The sequence below is a fragment of the Acanthochromis polyacanthus genome, chromosome 20 (genome assembly GCF_021347895.1).
Source record: "Acanthochromis polyacanthus isolate Apoly-LR-REF ecotype Palm Island chromosome 20, KAUST_Apoly_ChrSc, whole genome shotgun sequence".
Lineage (NCBI taxonomy): Eukaryota > Metazoa > Chordata > Actinopteri > Pomacentridae > Acanthochromis > Acanthochromis polyacanthus.
In genome coordinates, this window is record NC_067132.1 from 10,769,179 (window position 1) to 10,796,913 (window position 27,735).

The window sequence follows — 27,735 nt, forward strand, 5'->3', positions numbered from 1 at the left end:
GCAATGAGGACAGTGCACTGAATCTCTCTTCCTCTTTATGCAATTAGCTTTTCAGGGATTCCACCTCAGCTGCGAGTTGTTCCGCCGCTTTGATCCAGACAGAAATATCACAACCACTATGGAGGCACTGTCACGTAATTTTGTGTAACTATTAAAGTGACTGGATAGCCAAACTTATTATGTAGCGCCATAAACAGGTCAGCATCATCAATGACATCAATGCCTTTTTTATTTGGTTTGTTTTATTCCACTGAACTGTTTTCCTATCATTATGTAATTGTTGTATCATTGCTTCAGTCATTTTTGGCTCCAGTCTTTAGTCAGTTATCGTCGCTGCTACAGGTTTAGATAATGGAAGCAGCAGTTCGGTGCTATTATGTCTAGGAATCTGGGAATATTTCAAATTATTACAACTCCAAACTCTCTGTACACTTTGTACAGTCTTGATAGCACAACAGCACAAGCACCTGAACAAAAAACACTCCAGCGCTCTACATTGCACTTCTCTCCTGCTCCCTGTACTCACATTTACTGGATTTTCATACAGTTGAATTCACAAATACAGCTGTTATTATTTATGTAGTATTCAGTTTCTGGTGTCAGACAATGGAACAAGTATAAAAACGTGATTTTATGAGCGCAAAATTATCTGACAAAGATGGTAGAAGTGCTGAGAATTTGGCTACATATTTGTAAAATTTGAAGCCACAACAAAAGCCAGAAAACAATAACAAGTAAAGTAGCTGCTTTAGCTGGTCTGGGCTTGTAAAATATTCAGTGTCCATGTTGCTCTTTGTATGATAAACAAACCGAACTTTTTCCTTCTATTATGTTGCTTAATAGAAACTTGGATTCCTTTCGGAGTTGCACTGCTGAATTTAACAGTGTTTTTATTTTTTTATTTTTTTATTTTTACTCTGCCAAGGAACACGGCAGAGTTATGTGACAAGCAGCGTAAGTTTGCCCTTCCATCTGTGTGCAACATTACTGAAAAACAGAATCATGGATTTAGATTAAATTTTCAGGGAAGGTCAGAAATGACACAAGGACCAAGTGATTAGATTTTGTCAGTGATGCAGCTTATAGTCTGGATCCATGGATTTGTTAAAGATTTCTGTATCATTGTGAGATAGTGGCATGGCGTCACTGTAACTATGACAACACGTGAACGTCACGTCAGCTGCCTGCTGACGATCACGTTATAGTGATCCTACTACAAATCCACTTTGAGAGCAAATCTGATATGCTAACTATCAAAATTTTCAACAATCGCTCTATAGGACTGCGGACTCCGTCTTTCTTAGAACAGATTTGCACATAATTTACTGGTTTTCAAAACTGCCAAACTGATAAACCTTCTGTGCTTATTTGTGACGACCAAATTTAAAGGTCTTTTCACCACATTGAGAACTAGAAAATAGTTTTATTTGCTCTGGCCTGCTCAAACAGGATTTATGTAGCTGCTACTAGCATTGAACTGCTTTCATCTCCTTTTGTGTTGTAAACCTGTAGATTTGGGTGTTCGCAGTTTCAGCTTTTTCCCCCTCAAGGAGAATACATTTTCCGACGCTGTTGCAGCTTGTGGTTTTAAGGCTCGTGACATATCCTACATACTGTGTGCATCTGTTTACACCAAGCCCTGGTGTCTCGTGGCCCAGTGGGCCATTTGACTTGGCAGGAGCTGTTGAGTGGGTGGTTCAGATCCCTCGGCTAAACAGGATTATCAAATATACATTACTGCCGTTTCGGGCCCCACTGTGAAAGCCTGGGCTCCTGTGTGTTAATTGCTGGCCTCAGTGTGCTCCCTAATTTCATGCTTGATGTGAACATTTGTCTTTCACGCTACAACGAAACTGGATACATATTTTGTGTACAAATTCGGAATGAGCTAAGATATGCAGCCCCAGCCAGCAGACCCTTAAAGACCCCTAATTTTGTCACATTTGTAAACACACCAGACAGCCATGTTTTCTACTGTAAATGGGGCTTTAGGGGCTTTAAAAACAATATAGACTGATTTGGAAATGGTCTGCATAATGACCCTGTTGGCCAGGGGAGTCATTTAGGGCCAAATTGCTGCTTGTGTTAAGCTTTAGTCCGTAATTAGGTCAGAATGAAAATGCTTGTATTGTGATGTTGGCCCACCAGGACCAGCACAGCTCCAGTTTCAGTGTTTAGAGTGTATCCATGTGTGTCAGAGTGACTCATTGAGCCCCTCTAGTGCTGTTGAGCTGCGAGGAGAGAGAGAGAGCACTGGGGGCCGAGCTCATTCACAACCTTGTGCTCTTATCAAAACACGTTTATTGCACTGTAATGTGGCCCCCTGTTTATGCAGCACTTAGCCGTGTTAAACTGTTGCTATAGAGGCTGAACGCCGGGCCGAAGACGAGGACAGCTCGGAGGTCATCTTGACCTGTGGCTCGCCCTCTACACCTCCACACGCCTACACTAACTCCTTCCACCTCTGTTTCTTTTTCCTGTCTTTGTCCTCCCTTCATCAGCCAGCTATTTCTTGTATTTCTTGTCCACTGACTGTTTCTTGCCGCGTTGTCGCTCCCTTACCTTTCGGTTTTATTGATCATTAGCTGGTGTTGAGGGAGAAAGAGGAGGTTTAATTAAGGAGCCAGACTGGTCTGTCAATTCTGCTCAGTGCTGCATGGAGAGCACCAGACCAAGCGATGGTCCTAATAGGGCTTCACACTGTAAACAACACGCACACCTGGACAGCAGCAGGCCCCAGGGAGGAACAGCAGAGAGCGGCTGTCGACAAGTTAGCTCTGATAAACGGAGGAAGTTTATCATCAGACAAGTAGCGGGTGTGAATGGAGGATGTCTGAACGGCAAAGAATCAAACAGAAATACAAAACATATGGTTTTTGTTGTTGTTTATGTATGGATTTACAGTTTAAGCACGCCAAGTGATGGTTATTTTTTATTATTTAGCTTTTTGTGTGTTTGAGTGAATTTATTTGCATTGTGACATGAATTTTTTATTCCGTATTAAAATCAAACCGTGCCACAGAGGACAAAGTGAGGATTGCTTCTCAGTGTTGTCCAGCAGACCACAGCAAAGACCTGCCACTATTAAATACTAAACTTTCTCATCAATTTTTATGAGGACGTACAGCAAAGGTTTTTCTTTCAAACATTGTTTTTTCTTTGGTATTTTTATTCCCTGTATTTAGAGAGATGCAGTACAGGATAGACTGCATGGACATGGCATGCAGTAGTGGTCTAGCCAGCTAGAAATCCAACCAGGGACCACACCCAACCACTTGTCTAGCAGGTCACCCAAAACTTTTACACAAAATTAAAAAAATCTAGCAGCCGATCCAGTCGTAATCTGGGGCGGACCATGAACAGAGGTTATAGCTGCTGAACAAGAGCAGCCAGCAGCTTGATCAAAGCAAAATAATTGTTCTTTTTACACATTTTTTGATTTAATCTTGGTACAATAAATTAATATTCTGATGCATATGATATTGGAGATGAGGATCACTTTTCTCATGTCTTTTGTATAAGTTACAAACAGCCTTCTACACAAGATTAAAAAAAAACACCTAAATCTCCATTTATAACATGATCTTGAACATAACTAGGGTAAAACACATTACTGATGATTTCAGCGGCATATTCGAGTGCAGCATCTCACACAGTTCATTACAGTAGAGAAGATCCTAAAGATCCTAATATCTCAGTGGCTGTCCCATGACCTCGTCTTATGTTAGCCTACGTTTGACTACTCTCCCTTGCGAATGCGTACATGAAGCCCACAGATATGTAGTTGTTATTTAACAGTCTCCTTGAAGTTAACTTGTAGGATTTTGTTCTTTACGTGCACAGTAGATCAGCGTCTACACATTCCACACATGCACACCACTGCCAAGTATGTGCACTGATGCCATGTAGCGTAGTTGTTGGAGAGGACTAGTGGACCCTTGCATATGGGGAAAGTATTAAACTGGTCCTAGAATCACTTAATGAGTGTCTCGTCTTGTTATGTGTGCTCTGATGAAATGTCGTTCACAGCTGCACCACTCCTAACTGTTTCTGGTCCTCTAGTGCCACCTTTGACTCCGACCAGTTTATCTGATGACAGGATTTGGAGATCCGTTGTGATTTTTGTGTGTGAATGAAACAGGAACAGGCTGCCTTATATGACCATTTCAAGAGTGTTGACTCTTCTAATAGTTAAATCTCCGGAACAAGCACCTCCGCTTGTCAAGTTTGTACTGTGATGAGATTTTGGTGAGATTGGGTAGAAGCAAACCTGACAGAGAAAAGTGAGAGGGCTTGGATAAGAAAACTAAAATGTTCTCACATGATACCCAGTGTTTATTGCATTTCATGTCATTTTTTTTCCTCATTTTAAATCTTCAATATGTGTGTGTCTGTGTTTGCTTCCTTGTGTTGGCATGTGTGGTAGAGAAACAATCATGTTTGCATACTTCTGCACACTTACACGCCACTCCTGTTCCCGTGTTGGGCCGACGATGATCCGCGGCTTTAATCGATAAAACTATCAAAACATCTCTGCCGCTGCCCTCTTGTTGACTCTGCGTGTCTCTTGTCTCTCCTCCAGAGAAAGTCAGTATGCTGTCAGCATTGATCGCTCCCTTCAAGTACATAAGCCCTGGGACCAACAGCACAGAGGACGAGGACAGTTTAAGTAAGCTGCTGCCTCTTTTCTTTCTCTCTGCTCACACTGCGCTAACTCTCTCAGTGGCAGGCGCTCGCATAATTAATTATTTGGGGAATGAGCTCTTTGATTACACACGTGTGTGTTAAAATCTGTACTCTTATAAAAGTGAGCTATTAAATATTTAATTTGAGTGTTCGTGATAAATAAGTCATTAGATAGGCACTTGCATGCCTGCATATACTCTCATCTTGAGCTACAATCTGCCCACCAGTGAATGTCTCCCATCCCACCATTAACATTCTTGTGGCGAGATCTGAACACCCTATTTTTGTTCATTTCCCATTAGAAATGCAATACGCCACCACTTCCCCGTAACTAGGTTTGAAGAGCGTATCACAGCTGTTCAGACTTTGCTCTCACGGAGGATAGAAGTGTGAAATAAAGCGGGCTACAGACATTTCTCTCATCCTTTCTCGGAATGTCTGCCACTCGACACGATCCCCACCCCCCATTACAAATAGGATTGATGCTTTGCATTGGCCACGGGGACCAATGTTTCCCACTTACGACACAGATTCAGAACCAATTTGGAGGCAGATTACAGGATGATTTGGCAGATAACATCGCCATTTTAGGGGATTTGTATTTGGCTTTTAAAATACTTAAATATGATGGAGTCCTGTGGTATGAAGTGGGCTCGGTTCAGGGAGATGATTGTAGATGTGTTCATTACCGTTTCATTGTGTATGAAGTGGCTCAATCTGCCTTGAGAGATTTTCCTTGATTCGTTTTGTTCAGTCAGGATAAACGTGAGTGTCACACATTAATGACAGTTTCTGTTTCACGATTGTGTTTTGAGTATATTTTTTTTCCACTTTGAATGATATTGTTTCTGTTTTTGCTGTTTTTAATGCAGGCACCAGCAGTGCAGAAGTAAAGGAAAACCGTAACATCGGTAACCTGGAGGATCGGCCCATAGGATCTGGAGAGTGCCAGTCGCTTTTCTGCTCTGACTCTACGAGAAGTGGGAGCTCTGGTCTGAAGAGGAAAAGACCACTGGAGGAGGACAACAACGGGCACCTGTGTCAGCTCCGTCTGATCTATAAGAAACTGTCCTGGTCTGAGGCTCCAAAGAATGCGCTGGTGCAGCTGAATGAGCTGCGGCCGGGCCTGCAGTACCGCATGGTGTCTCAGACAGGTCCCGTCCACGCTCCCGTCTTCTCCATCGCTGTGGAGGTCAATGGGTTGACCTTCGAGGGCACCGGTCCCACGAAGAAGAAAGCCAAGATGAGGGCTGCAGAGTTGGCCCTCAAGTCCTTCATCCAGTTCCCCAACGCTCCACAGGCCCACCTGGCCATGGGAAACATCTCAAACCCTTCCGCCGACTTCACCTCAGACCAGGCCGACTTCCCTGACACACTTTTTAAGGAGTTTGAATCCTCGCCGTGCTCCGATGGCCTCTCATTGTGCAACTCAGCGACTGAGAGCGAGTTGCTATCGAGTGAGCTGCTGAGACATGGACGGTTGCTTCGCCACACCTTGGACCTGATGGTGCAGGCTCAGCAGAGGCTAGGGGGGATTGTCCCAGAGCCCGAGGCTCCCAAGAGCCCTGTGGCATTGCTCAATGAGCTTCGGCCGGGCTTGCACTACGCCTGCCTTTCCGAGCGGGCTGAAGGACGACGACTACGTAGCTTTGTGATGGCGGTGCGTGTGGACGGGCGGATATTTGAGGGCTGTGGGCGCAGCAAGAAGCTGGCCAAGACCCAGGCGGCCCAATGTGCTCTTCAGGCCCTCTTCAACATCAGGACAGCCCCTGAGGGGAGGACAGGCCTCAAAGCCAGCAGGAAGAGTTGTCCTCATTTACCCCAGGTGAGTACAGACACATCCCCAGCGCTTGTCTTCTGCTAAGCTTCTTTGGCAACCACTTCACTTCCTACAGGGGCCTGTAATGACCAAAACAGCAGGCGATCAGTGAAAATCCAAACACCTCCCAACAAGTAATTAAGGAGGAAAAGAGATAGGAGCTAAAGAGAGCGGGATGGAAGGAGAAACGGTGGCAGTACTGATAAACATGTGTGGAAGCAATCTGACTTTAACCTTGTGTCAAAAATAGTTCTCATAGTGAATATCCAAACCACAAATTTGTGTGCATGTGTTCATGGGTGCATTGTGTGTACTCTGCACAGCCTGGACCTTGAGTAAACGATATCTGTTTGTTGGTCTGTTTAGAGAGGAAGGCATGTAAATGAAGCTAATTATTGTCCTTGTGCCTCTGACACATGAGAAATCTCTACCACAACCCGAACGTTTTTTGTTTTGTTTTCTTTTCACAGTCTTGTGTGTTTGTCGAGCTGTAATTGGGAGAGTTTTGCAATTTTGCAAAATCTCCTGTTTCCTCATGTGTGGCATCACAGTGTCTACAAACATTAATTCAATCTGTTGCCCAAAGGAAATAGAAAAGCAAAGAGCAAATCGACAAACAAACCACTGAGACCAATCCCATGCTCATTTACCCAAATATGTAAATAGCAATCAGAGCAAGAAAACTAGTTTTTGAGAAACTTGAGGAAATTGGAGAGCCTAAAGACACAGTGGCTGGATTGGCTGGTACTTGTTGACAGCCATTGAAAACTTCATTGCAGCTGCAGAATTTCATCTAAAGTAAATCTGCCCTGGGTAGATAGTCACACTGATTTTAGTTGTTTGCTATTGTTTGCATGGAGAGGAATTTCATATCCAAGCCGTCAGGTCACTGACGTGTTGACAGCGGAAAGTGAAACTTTAAAATTTCTCTCTGCCGTCCTGTTACAACACAAAAGACTGTGAAACACCGCGCTCTTCAGGTCTTGAATTGAAAAATTAAGCCGTTCACATCCAAAGCGTCCTCTCCCTGAAGTCTTTCCTTGAAGCCTTCTGTCGACACACTGCGCGCCCTGTAGGGTATGTGTTGTATTAACATTCTTTTCTAGCCTTTAAAAAAAAAAACTGGCAAGAGTGTCCTTCCCCAGAGCACGACATCAACCCAACAAACCTGCACATGTTTGCCTGAGAGAAACTTTTTCTTTTTCTCCCTACTGCCACGGTGTCTAAAAGGATTTTAAGAGGATTTGCCGCACCCGTTTAGTTCCAGAAAGCACTCGCTTGTGGAATTTCTTGAAAGTCAGCCGTGCTGTCTGCCAGGCTCGGGAAATGTTTTAGTTTCATCGGTAAAGGACAGAGGCGTGCATATAATATTCATGCATGCATGTGTGAATAAACATGTGGCCAGGCGTATGTTGATGGCTATAATGTCTTACATATCTAAATGGTTGCGTAATTTGAATGCAAAGCCGTCCAGCTCACATACACTCGCTCTATGTTCACATGCGACGTAGTCTTCTTGCCAAGCATTGATTGCATGGGCAGTGGTTGACTACACTGCAGATGTGATGCGTAATGCGGGGGCGGTTGCCAGCTGTAGCCTGAGGGTAGTGCAAACGGTATGGTGGCATGCCAGCTAATGTGTGCCAGCTCAGGCTGTTCTCTTTCCTCAGATTCCCTCTAGCTCTACCTGTTGCAGCATTAAGCTTCGTTGTTAAGATGTCTGATACAGTATGCACCATAAAGTGTTTTCTTGGCTTAATTGTTGCTAATATTATGTCAGAGGCAGATGTTAAACATTGTTTAGAGTTCTAAACCTTGAGATGAAAGTATCTAAAAATGTTCCCTGCAAGACAGAAATCCAGGTTTAGCAACAGAACGTCAGATCAATAACACTGACATGAGGCATCAGAACGGCTGTCTCTTCTGGCAGTTTTTGGTAGTGTTGTTCACCAAGTTGGTTAGCATTCACGTGCACACTTCAGAACAGGCAAGAATGTGTGGAAGTCTATTGGAATAGTTGACATTTTGAGTACAAACTGAGACAAAGAAGTGAAATCCAACTTCTGCTGTGCTTCACTCTAGACTGTGCAAGTCTGCAGAGGGAATAGACTGTATGTAAAAGATGGATGTAGCCAGCATTGTTCTGTGGACTGCTCCTTTGAATCCTGGAGTTTGAAATTTGGCCTTCACCATCTTGGTTTTTTGAAACTGGACATAGTGAACGTGAGGTGTGAACATTAAAACTGACTCTGCTTTATTGTCGGTTTTACTCAACATGGGACCATAATTTACAAAGCGATCGTTATGCTGTCGTGAAGGAGGCTCAAAACTAGTCACTGACACCGTTAACTCATCAGGAAAATGTTTACTGAGGTAACAGATCAAACCAGTAGTAAGCTCATTTTCTCATAAACTTCTGTACAATTTAGCATGCAGTTGGATTTCCAGATGAGTCGCCCCCTGGTGGTCACTAGAAACAATGCATGTTTGTTTTGTTTTGCCCTCAATTTTTAGACTTGAGGCTAATTCAACCTGTTACAGATGGAGAGGGTGCATGATGTACCACTGAAAAATGAAGGAGTTGTTGAATAGTAAATCATGCCGAGATATGCAAATAGGACCCCAAAATATAAATATAAACCTGGAACTGTGCATGATTTAAGTTCTTTTTTCTTTCTTTCTTTTTTTTTACTCATCTTAGACTATTTTTTTGTCAAATCTTTGTAATTTTGCAGCGGTGTTTTCAGTTGTATACACTAATAATGTCAGAAGAATTAAAATGGAAAAGGTTCATTTATAATATGTATTAATCTGAGATCAGTTCAGAAATCTACCTGGCTTGTTGCTGAACATTTCAGTCATACTTTGCAAGAAGTACTGGCAATTTGTGTCATTTTTAGTTATCTCCCTTCATTCTCAGGTCCTTTAACATTGTGAGTACTTGCTGTTATTGATGTTGGGAATGATGACCAAAGCTGCAAGAGCTCAGATGTAACCAACCTTTGGTATAATCCTTATAAATAAAACAGAATGTGCTTGTGAAGTGTTATGACTGGTTGCATATATCTCAAAGCCAGTCAAACTGCACACTCAGGTGTTTGAATATCATGTTGCTTTTGGAGATAGATTTCAGAAACGCCTCATTTTGAAGATGCCAGGAAATCCTAACCTACCTTGTGGCTGTATTACCTTGTTCACACTGTGACCCATGTGGATATCAGCTATTTACACAAATAACCCCCTCTGGCGATGGAGGCTATGGGCCATTTTAACAACAGCACAGAACTTTGGCACACAACCTTTGGGCAGATTGGTTTACTTGAAACACCCACAGAGTAAACCACTACCTAATGTCTAACACAGGTTCAGGAATACAGGAAAGTCTGCAGTTACGATCACACTTGCCTTTTTGCAGAATTGAATTAATGTGTTGAAACAGAGAAGAATTCAAAACTTAAATATGAGGCATGGCATTGAAAAGAAGACCTTCAATTTTTCATTGTTGGTGTGTATTAACAGAAGAGAGTGGAACATGAGTATGAGGATTTGTATTAGTTCCTCAAACTTGGACTGAGTTGAACCAGAAGGTTGGTAACTCCAGACTCCCATCACCTCAATGAATTATTGAAACTCACCAGAACAACGTGGTACTGTATTCTTCTCAGACCTTCCTGGCTCACATACTAAGGAATAAAACACAGAGATTGACAAGACAAGCATACGATAGACTCCCCTGCACTAATAGCCTCGACTTTACTCCATTCCTCCTACACTCATGTCTCTGGGAATAGACTCGAAGAATCACAGCAGAAATGAGGCACTGGGCCATACTTTGCTTGGCATTAAAGAGCTATATATCTTCCAGCAACGACTTTCATCTTCTGTTCCTTCATTTAACCTTTATTTATCCTGGGAAATCAAATAAGAATGTATTCTGCAGAGATATATTTCCTTACATTCACTTTGCTCCTTTTATTCATAGCTGAGAGACACCCAGTGCAAACACAGGCTTGGGCTGAGAGTTAGCTGCTTTGTTCAGCAACACATCCATAGTAGTAGTTCAGGGAAGGGTGATTTTTTTAGGAGATCAGAGGACTCAGAGTAGCAGACTCCTAGTAACGAAGCCAGTTCTTTACAGGATTGTATGAACATAATTAGGATGGGAGGAGTGCTTAATAATAAATATAATTTTTTTAAGAAAGCTCTTCCCCATCATTATTAATATCTTCTACCTTGATGTCTTTGAATATGAGTTGCGATTACAAAGTTAAGAGCGTGCTCCTGTTGCACAGAAATAGAGGATAGCATGGTCATGCACCAGGTATGGCAGTGAACTTCGTAGGAACCAGTGTTACACACATTTTTGTGATTAACTGCAGGTATACATCCGTGATTTCACCGTAGACTTGCAGAAGCAGCACCATGTCAAAGTCTGCCAGGATCCTCTGTCAACAGGTCTAGTTTGACCCGACCTTTATGTTGAGGATCATCATTGGTGATTGGAGTTGGGCATACGACTACAAGAATCAAGAATCTTTATGGTCATTGTGTTTCCACACAGCGAAACCCAATTGGTGTCTCCCAGCTCTAGATGAAAATAGAAAATGGCACACTATGTACACTGACAGTCATTAAAAACTTTGAGACCATATTTTTCAACACAATTTTTGTTTTGAAGCCCGAAACTGGATTTTCTTCATATGAATCATTTGTTTAGCATATTGGCATACAGAAACAAAAATCTAAAGTTTCAAGAATGATTTCAAAATAAAGAATTTCACAAAAGAAAACGGCACCTGCCAAACACAAAGTCACAACAGTCAATACCGAGTATGGCCTCCATTTGCTTGGATGCAGGCAGCAATCCGTCGGCGCATGCTTTGGACCAGGCTTCTGATTGTGGGTTGGGAACAGCCCATACGCCTGGATACATCACTGTAGCTCAAACCGGCCTTCACCATACCCAGTGCCCGGAGACGTTGTTCATGTGATAGACGCGGCATGATGCTGTTCATTGGACTAACAATGGTGGCCTTTTTTGGGCCTTCATATAGGCCTTCAAAACCCATTCTCAAATTGTGCAGATACTCACTGAGTATTGCTTGGTGTGTATTTGGTTCACTTTTGCAAAGTGACCAACCCATGTGCAATGAATCATGACAAAATGACAACTCATCATTATCTCAACTACCAGGGCACTAGATCATCAGTAAATCCACAATGAATAATTACAACCCCCCTACAAGTAGAATTCTGCGTACATTTCTACCTCAAAGTTTCTATTGACTGTCAGTATACAAATAAAATAAAACATTTTTTCTCTCTCTTTTTTTTTTTAAATCCTCAAAAATATAAATATGTGAACAAGTTAGTGCACATGAGCTGTAGGGTGAGTGTTAAGTGCAGTCCAGTGCAAGACTTAGTTACCTCCGCCAAGGAGGTTATGTGACACCCGGCGTTTGTGTGTCTGTCTGTCTGTCTGTCTGTTAGCAAGATAACTCAAAAACGCCTGGGCAGATTCAGATGAAATTTTGAGGGGATGTAGACTATGGTAAGAGGAAGAGCTGATTTAATTTTGGTGGCAATCCGGAAAGGATCCTGGATTCTGGATCACTTTGAATTTTTTAGTATGTTTTAGTATGTGGTCCAAAATATGACAAAAACATCATAGGTTAGTATGTCGTCCCACAAATTGGAGCAAGATGTCCAGATAGCTCAACTGGTTAAGAAGGTGATTCGTAAACAGAACTGTGTCAGAGATGCAGGTTTGATTCCAGCTCATGATCCTTTACTGCATGGGTTTCTTGTTTTCCTCTCTATCCTTGGTGGAGGTCTGCACTCTCTGAGTGCTTTTCTAGTTCTTTATTGCACATAGTGTGTCTGTTGTATGTTGGGGGGAAATGGACTGGACAGCTCTTGGATAAAAACTATTTTTCAGTCTAGAGCCCAGAGATCTAAAAGTTGTGGACAGGAATTCGTCTCTGAGGGTCAGACTATTAAAGAGTTCTGCTGTAGCATCTTGAGGCATCTGAGGAATCACATTTGGTACAAACCACCTGAACTGTGGGACAGTGGGAGTCTGGACGCTCCATCTCGACATCACCAACACTCATAGCGCCTTAAAATCACTGACATCATCACCACTCCCCACTCACCATACTCACCAGATGTGGTTTTTAGCGGCTTCTTCCTCTTCCCCAGAATGAAACTCGAGCTGAAGTTTCACCATTTTGAAACAGTGGGAAAAAAAGGACCATGCATTGCTTGACACACTTGCTGAACATAATGTCCGGGAAGCGTTCCAGATGTTGCAGGAGCACTAGGAGTGGTGTATTGCTGCACAAGTTGACAAAGGTGCTTTTTTTAAATGCAAATTAAGAACTTTTTTATTGTAATATTAAAGAATGATTAAAATATACCTACTCAATTTCTTTTTTTTTAAGTTATATTATTGGCCTTTTTGCACAAGACAGTGGAGAGAGGAACAGGAAAGGTAGGTAGAAGAATGGCTGAATGACATGAAATAAGTGGCCATGAGCTGGATTCAAACCCTTCACCGCTGCATTGGGACTATCGCCCCTGTTTGTGGGTCGCTGGTCAGCTGAGCTATCTGGACACCCGTACCTCCTCCATTTCTTCATTAAGTGTTATTGAATAAGTGTTGTAAATTACAACCATCCTCTGAGTGACTCAAGAACAGGATGCAGCTCTACGTAAAGACACCATGTCCCGCAAAATTTTCAGCCACAACTCTGTTTCCTTGAAATTACATTCAAATAGTTTTCATCTGTTTTGCCAGTTGTGTTGTGATTGCAGTCATAGTCACTGTCTGGATAGTATTGACAGGTTCCTTTTTGTTGACTGAATAATGCGCTTCATGCACCACGGTGTTTCTGGCAACTGGTGTTCACATCTTGAGTTGTATCTGGCAAGATTTACTCAACAAAGGCAGTCTGATTGAAGTTAAATATAACCATAAGTAGGACTTAAGAGAAATATTCAATTACAACACTGGTCATTTAGGCAATCCATATTCCAAATTACCACTATATAACAATAATCTCTGGGAGACAGGCATTCAAATAGAACACAGTTTTGTGGCTTTTTGATCTTATTTTTTCTGATGAAATAGAAATATTGGTTTATGAATAAAGGCCCAAACGTTAAACAATTGTCCTCTCAAAAATAAAAATCACCTGCTTGCTCTCCTAATAATTGTGGTGCAGTCCCTGAACTCAACCTCAAGGGTCCACAGCCACTAACCGTAACTGTTAGTCCTTATTATTCATCAGCCAGTAGTACGCACTTCTAAAATCCTGTCCACAGCACTCTAGTTACCAGAAAATGTCTTTGCCCGATTAAAGCCTGCACAGTGAAGTGAGAAAGTGCCGGAGTAATCCTGACACCCATTTTACCAAGTGGAATGATTACCCCACTGTTCAGGCCTTGATTGGCCACTTAATCTCCACTCGCCGTCACAATGCACTGCGGTGTTGCCAAGTCGACTGAGCCTGAGACTTGTGTGCAGCTGTGGGAAGGCAGAGAGTCAGAAGGTCCATGTGGAAGGACAGTGGGGAGGTCAGTGGTTAGGACGCTGCGCTCTGCCACCTCGGATTAAAGTCTGTTTGAATAGGGAAATGTGCTTGCTGGCAGAGCAGAATGAAAATGAGGGTTAATGGACGGTTTAAGGGGGAAAAATACATGAAATGGCTGCAGATGAAAAACTAAGCAAATCTGTCTTTTGGCTGCATAAAAAGTAAAACAGAATATTTTAATTTGTCGTCGTATTAGCTGGGATCAAATGGGACTGTATGTTGTCCTTTAGTTTGGTGCATTTCTAAATGGTCTGATTTAGTTGTCTCTAAATGTGAAGCTTCACAGATACAGAAGGATACAGTCTGGTCAAGTGGAGTAATTTCCCTTCCTCCGCCACAGCAAATTGAATATGATTTCAGACACGTGAAGGTGACCCCTGTCAGCCGCTGAGCCTCTCGCAGATTGTTTTCTTTGTCTAATCTCTCCCACTTCTAATCTGTCTCAATATAAACAGCTGTGACAGGCTGATCATTAATTAATATTGCCACAACAAATTAGCGACAGTGATCGCCCGGCCAAGCACCCTGTCTAAGATAGAAATCCACCAATTCAGAGTGAGAGAGAGAGAGGGAGAAGGTGTGAACAACACATTAGAGAGGAGTTGATTAACAGCTTTGGAGACCTTGCAGATAGTGTTACATCCTCAGCATGTGGACAGTGATGGCGACAGATACACTCACAGTGACAGCTATGGCAGCAGACTGTTCTCACTGTATCACCAGTGATTATTATCATAAGTGACGCAGTGCAAAGAGCCCGACAAAACGTCTACGTTCATCTATAGACTCAGTCAAATTATAGTTGTCTGAAATTATCAGCAGATAAATGTAGAAACATGTACAAGGTGTCATCAAGTGCCATATCTTTTCACATACACTACCAGTTAAAAGTTAGAACACACCTTCTCATTCATGATTATTTACGTTGTAGATTCTCACTGAAGGGATCAAAACTATGAATGAACACATATGGAATTATGTAGTAAACAAAACAGTGTGAAATAAGTCAAAACATGTGTTCTATTTTAGATTCTTTAAAATAGCCACCCTTTACTTTGATTACTGCTTTGTACACTCTTGGCATTCTCTGGATGAGTTTCATGAGGTAGAACCTGAAATGGTTTTCCAAAAGTGTTGAAGGAGTTCCCAGAGATGCTGAGCACTTGGTGGCCCTTTTGCCTTCACTCTGTGGTCCATCTCATCTAAAACCATCTGGATTGGGTTTAGGTCAGGTGACTGTGGAGGCCAGGTCATCTGACCTAAGCAGCACTCCATCACTCTCCTTCTTGGTCAAACAGCCCTTACACAGCCTGGAGGTGTGTTTGGGATCATTGTCCTGTTGAAAAATAAGTGATGATCCAACTAAACGCAAACCGGATGGGATGGCTCAGTATTCAGTGTTCCTTCAGTTTGGAATAAATCCCCAACAGTGTCACCAGTGAAGTACCCTACACTATCACACCTCCTCCATGCTTCACGGTGGGAACCATGTATGTAGAGACCATCCATTCACCTTTGCTGGTCGCACAAAGACACAACGAGTGGAACCAAAGATCTCAAATGTGGACTCATCAGACCAAAACACAGATTTCCACTGATCTAACATCCATTCCTTGTGTTTCTTGGCCCAAACAAATCTCTTCTGGTTGTTGCTTTTCCTTAGTAGTGGTTTCTTAGCAGCTATTTGACCATAAAGGCCTGATTGGTCAGTCTCCTCTGAACAGTTGATGTAGAGATGTGTCTGCTGCTAGAGCTATTGCTACAGTGAGGTCAGACCAGACAATGCAACCAGAATGGATCAGACAGGTTTTGATCAAGTCTTCACCTTGTTAACACATTTATGTGGTGTTTTTTTGTAATGCTGGAAGACATAGGGTGAAATAAGCAATCAACACCTTGGCTGAGCAATTCCACCTAGAATATATCGATGACGCTCTCCAAAACAGAGATTCAGACCTCTGGGTTTCATACATGACAAACACTAAGAACCAATGCTGTCAACCTGCAAGGTGAGACTTTCTGTATCATTATTCCTCTTTCAGATTAGTTTCTGGATTGAATAAGTAGTATGATTGAATTTCTCCAGTGTTATAACTTGTCGTTATGTAGAGTAGTTTTACAGTGACTGAGCACAGTTATAGGTGAGCTGGTGTGCTTGGGCTGCAGCAAACAGTGAAGCAGTGGGAGGAGAGCGAGGCGGTGACTTTATAGATCTGTCCATTCTTGAGAAAACAACAGTGTGGAGTTAAGTCAGAACTATTTTAAGGTAGGAAGGGATTGTTTTAGCATGAATATATGTAATTTTGATGTATGGAAGTTATTTTTTAGCAATTTAATCACTGCCATCAGAGGGACTTTAAACAAATATTTGCTGGACCTGTTTTACCAAACTCAGTTTCACACAGTCATCTTCGTTTACTGACACACTGGTTTAACTTTAACACGTTGTTTTACACCTATTCTGTAGTAGCTTTACACAGATTCTTATTGTATAATGATGAATTACTGAATATTGAAACAAAGTAGTTTGCATTATCTCATCGTTGACGTGTTTTCCGTCTGTTTGTGTTTCTTGCCCCCTCAGACAGGATGACTTCCAGAAATGATTAAAATCAGCATATTTTAGCCACAATTGTAACAAAGGATTTAAAAATGTGATTCTGTTGCTCCTACATACTGTATGTAACCTCCAGAGTTTAGACATAGAGCTTTCTATGGCTGATGCATTCTGCTGCTAGCCTATAAAAGAATGCTATGGCTGTTAGGTTGTTGTGTCCTCTTGTCATGCTGTTATGTCTGGGCTAACATCTGTATGCTTCTATCATGTGTGTTGACAGTGGAGGTTTCAGGTCGCATCATTATTTTTGAGGTTTGGGGGCTACAACATTTGCATACTCCTGGTTTAGATCTTTGATAAATGATTTGGTTTTCAAGGGAAAAAAAACTGTAAACATGTCATAGTTCAATCTTCTCAACAGGAAGGATTTTCTACCATTCTCAGCTTCTTTTCTTCTTTTTTTTAAAAATAAAAGAAGCACTCGATGCTTTAAGAGTTCAAGATGTTAAGTGCCAAGTTCAACTAGCTAAAAGCAGAGGTCTGATCTCACTGACAAAAACTGTTGAACAGCCTCCTCTGATTGACAGAATAAGTTGATTTTGGAGGTTTTTTTGTCAATCTCTGCTACCTTGGTGTGGATAAATGATCTTTAAGAATCCCAGAATGCATTCATACATCAGAAATGCAAAGCAACAGTAGGAGAGGGAGGCTGACTTCTATTAATTAGCAGATGGATAACCGTAAGCCATTCCAAAAAAAAAAACATGTGAAAGACAGCTCCTCATTAGGACTCTGGGTGTAGTGGATCAAATAGAAAACCTACTTACATTCTGATCTAAGATGATGGTCTCTCCCATGACATGTTCTTTTAATCTTTTGGATGACACAAAACGCCTGAATTTCTGTTTTCTGTCATTATAAATGTAATTTTTGGGGTGTTAACAGACAAAGCAAGGACTATGAAGGCATCATATTTGGGCCTTATGGCATTGTGATGAGCATTTTTTACTATTTCTGGATGTTTTGTGATAGAAATAATTAATCTACTAATTGAGAAACTAATCTGTAGAATAATGGATAATGAAACTAATCATTAGTTGCAGCCCTGGAGATGCTACCATGTCCCCAGACCTCTGTAATTACTCTCAGACTACAGTACTATCAGCTGGAATAATAGCTAAAACTATGCAAATGAGACCCAAATTGTAATAATCATGAATTATGTTTCAGAGAGCACCAGCAGGTATTGTTGTGTTTTAAAACTAATCCCAGGCCTCTGACCCTTGTAAATGAGAACAACATGGGAATCCTTTATGTGCATCCATAGAGTATCTCATTATAATTTGTCACTTATGTGCAAAAGTAATGAGAGTGAAAAGCTGCTGTTTGCGTCTGGACTGTCACCGTGCCCTTTTACCAGCCACTTGGCTCATCATTTGGTATTTAAAGAAAAAGCAGCGGGGGAGAGTCGAGATTTGTGTGTGAAATTACCAAACAATAATGTTTCCCCGTCTGAGTGGGAGCACCCTGTACATGGAAAGGTTAGAATCATCCTCATCTGTCTAATATGTATGCAAAATATGACCTATGAGGCTGCTGGCTGTTCAATCTAATGTACCGCGTCAGCATGCGGCTTTGAGGGGAAAATCCCTTAGCAGGGAGGAATTGTAATGGGGTTGGTTGGGTCAAGTCACCTCGCACACAGAGTAAAACGCCTCTGTAATCTATTCCAAAGAAGCGTGGCGCTGCTGTCTGCACCTCTGCTCGCCCTACACCATCCTGCCTCGCTGCTACTAAGTCTTCATCCTTCATGACAGTCCTCCATTCCTCCCCTTCCTTCATCCCCCCCTCCGCAGCCCCTAGCTGTGAGCCAGAGCATGGCTATAATCATTTCTGAAGAACCTCTCACACTTCATTAAAAGCATAATCAAGTTCATTACAATTTCATAGGCGTTCAGGTAGCAAATGGCTTCCGATAAATCACGACTATTGGTCCTGTGTGGTTGGCATGTGTAGGTTTATCTCTGGCTCTCAGGCAGGAGAGAGGGGAGGAAGTGGGGGGTAGAGAGGAGAGGTCTGGATGTCTGGCCTTTAAATGACCTTCCAGCCTGGAGCAGCGGACCGTTCTGTCATAGGAGCTGAATGGAGACGTGTGCACGCCCAACACCAGCACCATCACAGCTGGGAGGTCTGATTGTTCATGTGGAGTCGCATGCAGTCAGCAGGTACTCAAATGTGGAACCACGGGACTGTTTGAAAACTCATCTTTCTGTTTTTACACCGAGCTGTTTAGATGGTTGTCCGTCTTATTCAGCCATCTTTAATGTTCTCTGCCCCAAACAGAACTGAAGTCCTGGTATTTTATAGAGCTGCTCCACTACAGGAACATTCCAAGGGTTAGGGTCAGACCAAGAGGCATTTCAGGAACGCTGCCTGCATTTCTACCAGAGGAATTAGCAACTAAATGTAGCTCCTGTCTGCAGCGATGGTGGCAAACAAAAGTCCCATTTGCTGCCCTATTGTTTATTCTCTAATGTCATTCTCAGGAACTTTAAAGATCTAATTTACTGCAGCTGAAGTTAGCTGGTCAAACACAGACATCGTGGCTGCTCCAACTGCTGTGTGAAGCAGAGGCAAATAAACCATCAAACACTCAGCCGCTCAAAGTAACGCTTTTGTTCACTTTACAGTCTCTTTCTCAACATCTGCTTGTCAAAACCTCTGAGATCACAGTAAATACAAATAACAACATAACAGCTCTGTTGTTGTTTCCTTGTCTGTGAAAATTACTGTATGTGTCTAGTGAACTCTTGTTATACATTTCACTTAGCCTTTAAAGACCCTCTTTGGGGCAAATCAAGTTGTTTTACCGTGTTAACGTGGAGTTATGGTGTTTTTTTTCACAGTCAACACCATAGCAGAGTAATTCCACCCTAAAATTGCAATGTACCTGTGGCAGTTTTAGAAACAGATTGTGACTTCTGGGAGTTTATATTGATCAAAACTGAGAAAGCAGTCTTGTCAAGTCACCTTGTAGGGTGGGACTTAATGCATGATTCTTCTTCTTCAGAATCTGTTTCCAGTTTTATCTTGTGCAGCTGAATTACTCCAATATTACAAAGAGCCAGTTTGTGTAGTTCAGAGCAGTTTTACACTGTGTAGTGTTTTTACTCCGCCTATGAACATGATGGGAGTTATGTGGTGATCGGCTTACATTTGTCTGTCTATCTGTCTGTTTGCAACATTACTCAAAATCGGAAAAACAGATTTGGACGAAATTTTCAGGGAAGGTCAGAAATGACACAAGCACCAAATGATTAGATTTTGGCAGTGATGTGGCTCATAGTTTGGATCCAAGGATTTGTTAAAGATTTCTATATTATTACGAGATAGCAACACAGGGTCACTGTAACCATGACAACAAGTGAACACTACATCAGCTGCCTGTTGGCAATCACATGATTGCGATTCTACTTCAAATCAACCTCTGCAGACTTATCAGACTTATCCCTCAGAAATGATACAAGGAACAGTTAATTAATTGTGGGGGTGTTTCTGAGTCCCATCAATTCCCGCCACTCAGTACAGATTTAGGTCACGGGATTCAGTATTTGTATAAAACGTACACATGCATAACACATGCCGGTGCTCAGTACGAGGTCATTTTGTTTGTGGGTACATCTTTATTTAAAATGACCACATTCTATGTTGCTGTGATTTCTGATCATCAATAACTCATAAACAAATGCTGCATTTCTGACAGTGCCATATGAGTGCAGAGTGCTGTGGTATCTCAGGGCTTTTCTTGCTTAGAAATGTTTTTGAAACCTTTTGAAATTTCCTATGCTGTAATCTATGTGTGGATGTGTCCAGGTTTACGGTAGTACTGTACCAAATTTTAGGTGCTTTGCTTTATTTTGTGCCACTTCATATATTTACTTCATGACATTTCAGGGGGGGAAATGTGCTTTTTACTGCACTGTATTTATCTGGTACCTTTGGAAGATTTTTGCCAAAATCCACAAAGAGCTTTAAAAACTGTACCCAGAAGAATATGCAAGCAGAGCTGTAATGTCTTAATTGTAACTGAATGCCCTGTAGCAGAATTAGCACCATGTATGTTGAGTCCTTACTGCTCTGCAGAAGCCTGAGGTTGATCCCAGCCAGCGTGTCGTCCTCTCCCCCCTCTGTTCTATCTCTCTTTAGCTGTTTGTATCTCATTAAAGCAAAAGAGCCTGAAACAGTAATCCACAAAAAAGAGCGACAAACATAGAAAGTTATATTTTATGCCAAAATTCTACGTATTTCATCATAACATCCCCTCAAATGGCTGCACAGTGGCGTAGTGGTTAGCACTTTCACCTTGCAGCAAGAAGGTCCCTTGTTCAAATCCCAGCCTGGGCCTGGGATCTTTCTGCATGGAGTTTGCATGTTCTCCCTGTGCATGCGTGGGTTTTCTCCGGGTACTTCGGCTTCCTCCCACAGTCCAAAAATATGCTGAGGTGAAGTGATTACTCTAAATTGTCCGTAGGTGTGAATGTGAGTGTGATTGTTTGTCTGTATATGTAGCCCTGTGACAGACTGGTGACCTGTCCAGGGTGTCCCCTGCCTTCGCCCGAGTCAGCTGAGATAGGCTCCAGCACCCCCCGCGACCCTAATGAGGATAAAGCGGTATATAGAGAATGGATGGATGGATCCCCTCAAATGTGAAAAAACTGCTACTTTTCCTTCTGAAGTTTGAGTTTTAGACAAAGCAAACCCTTTCCACTGTGAACTGGTGTTGGGCACTGAATGCACTTTTCTCGAACAAAACAATTATTTAATCAAAAAAGAATCAGGAATCAGAAGATTAATCAAAACTGAAAATAGTCTAATGGTGTGTAATTGTGTAGCAGTCACTGGAGCTACTTCACTACAATGAATACTTTGAATAAATAGAACATTTTCCTGATGATATTTGTTTAGTCAATTTAAAACCTTTGCTTGTAATCAAGTAAATGATGTGAATACTTCTTTAAATACCGATTGAAAGAATTATTAGACCTGAAAGTAAAGTTCCTACTGCCAGTGGGACTACATGTTGGAGATAATTACTGTTAAATTTTATTAATTTCTACTACATCCAGCAATGTAATGCAGAGTCAGACAGAGGAGGGAGAGAAATGGCAAAAATATGTATCAGCACAGAAGCAATGAGCTATGATTTATTTATACAGATATTAATCCATTATCACATTTGCAGCTCACCTTCTGTTCATAAATTAGTTCATCTAGATATCACACTTAGTCGACAAACATGATGTTGGCGTTTCAGGGTATTCTGAATTTATTACTGACTAATTTGTGTTTTTACAAAATAATAATCAGCCTTGAGGACACATTGTATCCTCAAAACAAAATGTCCAAAACACGCAGAAAAAGACATGCATCCCTTGGTAGTGATTGTTCCTCTCCACGTACTCATACGCCTGGATGATCACTGGGACCCTCTGGGCTTCACAAACCTCTGTAGATGTTTCCCCGAGCGGCTTCCTCCCTCAATACCATAGCTGAGGCAACATATCTCATGTTGTTGATATGCTTGAATCACAAATGGACTCTGAGCGGGACTATTTGTCTGTGACTCCTGTGTTCAGATACTCACCTGTGCATCAGTTTGATTCAAACTCTTCTCCTCGAAGTTTAAAAAACATAAATATCTCCGGTTAGTACATCACAGGGAGTAGAATTTAACTACACAACAATTTATTACCGGTAAACACAGTACACACGTCCTTTCATTTTCATTGTCGGACTGCACCCTCTGACAGATTTTAAAAGCATGATATTTTTAGAAAATCACAAAAATTACACCGTTAATCAGAGTCGTGATATGTTTTTGCAAAAAGACTTGTTGGATTTTTAAATCATGTGTGACACATAGTTCTGTCAAAAACTATGAAGATCAAAGCTAAAAAATTGTGATATTTAATCAAAATCACTTCATTCTTCATGTCTCATTTAAATATTTACACTGACATCTGCTTCTGTCAAAACCAAAATAAATTCTGTGCTTGAAGCCATGTTTAACTAAGCTACAACTGTCACATTATAAACTTTAAAACTTTTTGATTAAACTGGGATGAACTGCAGGTAGTGTTTACACAGAGCTGTCAAGACAAGTGTAAAAACAACTGAAAATCCAAACCCTTGAATAAATGTTAAGCAGGTTGAATCCAGATTATTATTTTTTTAATATCTGTAAAATTAATAATCAAGGAAATTATTTTCTTTTTAATTATTTTTAATTAAACTTTTAATTAAACTTGTTGTGTCTTCAAGCAAACTAAATTCTTTTAATTTATGGCAATATAGCTGTGTCGCACTGCACAAAAGCTATTTTTGATTTATTTCTGCTTATGGACACGGTTGCATTGTTTCCATCGAGGGGCAGGATTTTATATTGCAGTGAAAAATGAAGCCACACCAATAAAAAACACACAGACTAGGATTGGGGATTCACAGGGTTAATTCAGCACTGTGGGACATCCTCTTTTTTTTGCTAAATTAGATGAGATGATTGCTTGTATACTAAATATGAAGGCACTTTAAAATGATTAGCTTTGCTTAGCATTTAGACTGTAAACAGGCTGTAACTGCTGGCCTTTCTCTGCCCACATGTCATTCTCTTTCCTGGCCTGGTGCAGTGACTTCCTAGAGTTTTAGCTACTCCTCCTGCCAAGAAAATAGTCAGACTCATTACGCCACAGAAAATGGTAACTAGGTGTAAGTACAATTTTTTACACAACAGAGACAGGCTAGCTGTTTACCCCAGTTTCCAGCCTTTATGCTAAGCTAAGCTAACCAGCTTCTGATTGTAGCAACATATGACCCTCATGTCATATACAAACATGTGGGTGGTGTCAGTATTCTCGTCTTGGAGAGGAAGAACATAAGTGCATTGCCTTTGCTCTTTAGCGCTGCTGTTGTAACATAAAAACTTAAAAAAAAAAACATCTTTGTATTAGTCTACTGCTTGCTGTCGTTTTGCTGTTTATCACTGTCTCAACATTGCTGCACACCTTCATAAATAAACTTGTGAAAGAGTTTCGTACGAGCATAATTAGTGGAACACTGGGAATAAACATAACAACAGTCATACATTTTTCTCTTGACTTAAATTACCCCAAACATGCAAAAAAAAAAAAAAAAAGAAGGAAAAGCAAAACATCTGTTACATGTGTCCTGCTCTCAGGGACTGCACTGTGCCTCTCTAGGGGGAGACAAAATGGGAGAGGCAGGAATGAGGTATATGTATGACTGCGTGGGAGAAGGAGGGGTAAAACCCTGGCTGGCAGGGGGAAGGATGAGAGGCAGGCTGTGGTAGGAGAGAGGGAAGCCAGGATGGATGGAGTGCAGTGGGGGGAAAGAGAGAAAAACCTCAGCGGAACAAAAGACCTTCAGGATTAATTAGGCGTCAGATTGGTTGCAGGGCATGGTGGGGGGAGAAAGAGAGAGAGCGGGTGAGAGATATAGAGGGGGAGAGGGAGCGAGTTTAGCATTCTGGGAAGACCTCATGTCCTCAGCCCTCATATTTCAGCCTGCCTGCCCATGAGTATACAACAGCCAGCTAGTTAAGGCCTGCGCTGTGCCTGGAACCACTGTCCATTGGGTTATAGATGGAGCCCCTTCTCCATCTTCATGTATTTTTATGCTGTCCCACTGGGCGATAAGAGGAAACACAGAGGTCATATATGTAGTGCATAATATTTACATGATGGTTTTCATGGCCCGTGTTTGTAAATGTGATCAGGTGTGCGTTTATGTGGGTGTGGACTGTTATTCACTCCGTATCGCAGCATTTCTTCCTGCCTGAGTTTCCCTTTGCGATAGCTAAGCTCCACCAAATTAGACGAGTATGAATACACAAAAGAAATGCGACTGAACTCGTACTGAACTTTATACTTTCTCTGCTATTATCAGCTAATTTTTTTCTTTTCTTTTTTTTCTCTTTTCGTTGACAATTGCTTCCAGAACAGCTGAATTGCCGATTCGGGTCACAGGCGTCACCTCTAAATTTGAGAGGCGGACCTGAAGCAGCCTGTTAATACCATCTTCCGTTGTCATTGTCACAGAGGGATGTTTCTGAGGTGACCTTTGATGGCACTTCTTCCCCTCCGATACAGGAAGTGCTGAACTCTGCATACAGATGACAGGCGGGGGTTGCCATGAGTCATAAAATCCTTGCCCGACGCCGTCTCCTTGCAAAGCACTTAGCAGATCAAATAAGAGCCATTCTGGAGGCTGGAGCAAATCATGCCCTTATAACATTTGTACCAATCATTCACACTATCACAGAGGTGGATTGTACGTACGGCTTCAAGATATCTCAGCAGCATGAACTTTAGAACAAAGTCTTCTGGGTAGATGGTGTGATTAGCCGTTCGATTGGCTACACAGAACAGAGATAAAGCTTTGACAGATTGTGTTGTATGGAAGGAAAAAAATCCAGGCTCACAGCATGAATAGTTATCACATGCTTTACTGAGAGGCTGAAAGAAAAAGTTTTCATTCCCAGTGACTTTTAAGCTTTTAGACGAAGAAAAGTTTGACCCAGCTTGCTGCACTTATCCGTCACATTGGGAAGAAAAAGATGATGAATTACTAATAGCGCTGGCAGAGTCGTCCTCACAGTTACACAGAACTTTAAGCACGAGTGCAGAATGCCCACAGTCGGACTTTTAATACAGTTCTACTGTTACTTTATAGCACCTGGTAGTACGTCAGCAGGTACATAACAAATCCATTCCCACTGCCCTGTTTTCTGTCTCTGCATCCCGGCTGAACCTGCATTGCACTTTTCCATGCAGCACGATGAACCAGCGACACTCCTGCTGATGGAGAAATGAAACGCCACAGTGGCAGACAGAGTTCGACAGTGAGAGGTTTCAGCACAAACGGAGCAAACAAAAGTCAACTTAACTCTAAAAATGTCACGAGTGTGTGATACAGAATAGTTTTTTGTGAAGGCGTTTCAGTGGTAGTTTAGATGCAAGGTACACCTACAAAATACAGGATGTAACAGTGAAGGTGGAATCCATTTAGAATAGAAATAAAAGTAGGGTAGAAAAAACAAGAAAAGCACTCAGCCAAGGCTGCTCAGTCGTATCATTTCCGATGGATGAAGTCTTAACAAGAAATGACCTTGCACTGAGCACAGGCGTGTGTTATGCATGTATAGGGGGTGGCATAGCTCAGTGGGTAGAGTGGCCGTCTCGCAACCGGAGGGTTGCGGTTCGATCCTCGGCCCGTCCTGCACATGTCGAGGTGTCCCTGAGCAAGACACCTAACCCCTAATTGCTCCTGATGGATCGTGGTTAGCACCTTGCATGGCAGCTTACGCCATCAGTGTGTGAATGTGACGTATCATGTAAAGCGCTTTGGATAAAAGCGTTATATAAATACAACCATTTACCATTTATACCTTATGTACAGATACCGAATCGTGTGACCTAAATATGTGGCGAATGGCGGGAATTGATGGGACAATATAATCAACTGTTCCTTGTACACTGACAGTCAACAGAAACTTTGAGACCATATTTTTCAACATAATTTTTATTTTGAAGCCTGAAACTGGATTTTCTTCATATGAATCATTTGGCATACAGAAACAAAAATCTAAAGTTTCAAGAATGATTTCAAAATAAAGAATTTCACAAAAGAAAACGGCACCTGCCAAACACAAAGTCACAACAGTCAATACTGAGTATGGCCTCCATTTGCTTGGATGCAGGCAGCAATCCGTCGGCGCATGCTTTGGACCAGGCTTCTGATTGTGGGTTGGGAACAGCCCATACGCCTGGCTACATCACTGTAGCTCAAAGCGGCCTCCACCATACCCAGTGCCCGGAGACGTTGTTCATGTGATAGACGCGGCATGATGCTGTTCACTGGACTAACAATGGTGGCCTTTTTTGGACCTTTATATAGGCCTTCAAAACCCATTCTCAAATTGTGCAGATACTCACTGAGTATTGCTTGGTGTGTATTTGGTTCACTTTTGCAAAGTGACCAACCCATGTGCAATGAATCATGACAAAATGACAACTCATCATTATCTCAACTACCAGGGCACTAGATCATCAGTAAATCCACAATGAATAATTACAACCCCCCTACAAGTAGAATTCTGCGTACATTTCTACCTCAAAGTTTCTATTGACTGTCAGTATATCATTTCCAATGGTGAAGTCCTGATAAGTCCACACCGTCTGATTTGAAATAGAATCGCGATCATGTGATCATCAGCAGGCAGCTGACATAGTGTTCAGTTGTAGTGACACCGTGCTGCTATTTCGCAATGAATCAGAAATCTACGGATCCAGACTATAAGCCGTATCACTGCCAAAATCTAATGAGTTGGTCCTTGTGTCATCTTTGAACTTCTCTGAAAATTTCATCCAAATCCATTGTTCTGTTGTTGAGCAATGTGGCACACAGACAGACAAACCACTGCTGATTGTCACATAAGTCTGTAGCATTCCTTGGCAGAGTAAAAAATTCTCCACACACTGTAAAACTACTAAGGTGGTCCTTGTGTCATTTTTGACCTTCCATGAAAATTTCATTCAAAGCCATTAGTCCGTTTTAGAGTAATTTTGTGCACAGACAGACAGACAGACAGACAGACAGACAGACAGACAGACGTACGCCGATCGTCACATAACTCCACTGCATTCCTTGTCAAAGTAAAAATGTGAAACATACACAAAACATAATTCTGGTGTTAGCTTAGCATTTCTGTCTCGTACACATTGCCAAATTTGGGGATTTAAAAAAAATACAGTGAAACATAGCATATTTCTTTTATATGCTGGAAAATGCCTCTAGTTCTTACCGTGTGTCTGTACAAGAGGCCCTCAGGCTCAGTATTGAGTGAAAGTAAGCGTTTTGGAAGCACTCAAGCCCAGACCTGCAGTTCCAACCATAAAACTGGAAAAATATATACTTGAATCCGAAAAATGTGCTTTGGATCATGAGTGAAATGTGAGCTTTTACATGGCTGTTAGTGCACTGTCACAGAAATATGTGTAATA

At 41.7% G+C, this 27,735-nt stretch overlaps 1 protein-coding gene across 1 annotated transcript in view; it reads left to right on the plus strand.

Moving 5' to 3' along the window:
• Nucleotides 1–27,735, plus strand: part of adarb2 (adenosine deaminase RNA specific B2 (inactive)) — a 270,798-nt gene that overhangs the window by 155,430 nt on the left and 87,633 nt on the right. The window contains exons 2-3 of the mRNA XM_051940312.1: nt 4,583–4,669; nt 5,559–6,511. Coding sequence (XP_051796272.1) covers nt 4,583–4,669; nt 5,559–6,511 — 1,040 coding nt within the window. The remainder of the gene's footprint in view (nt 1–4,582; nt 4,670–5,558; nt 6,512–27,735) is intronic.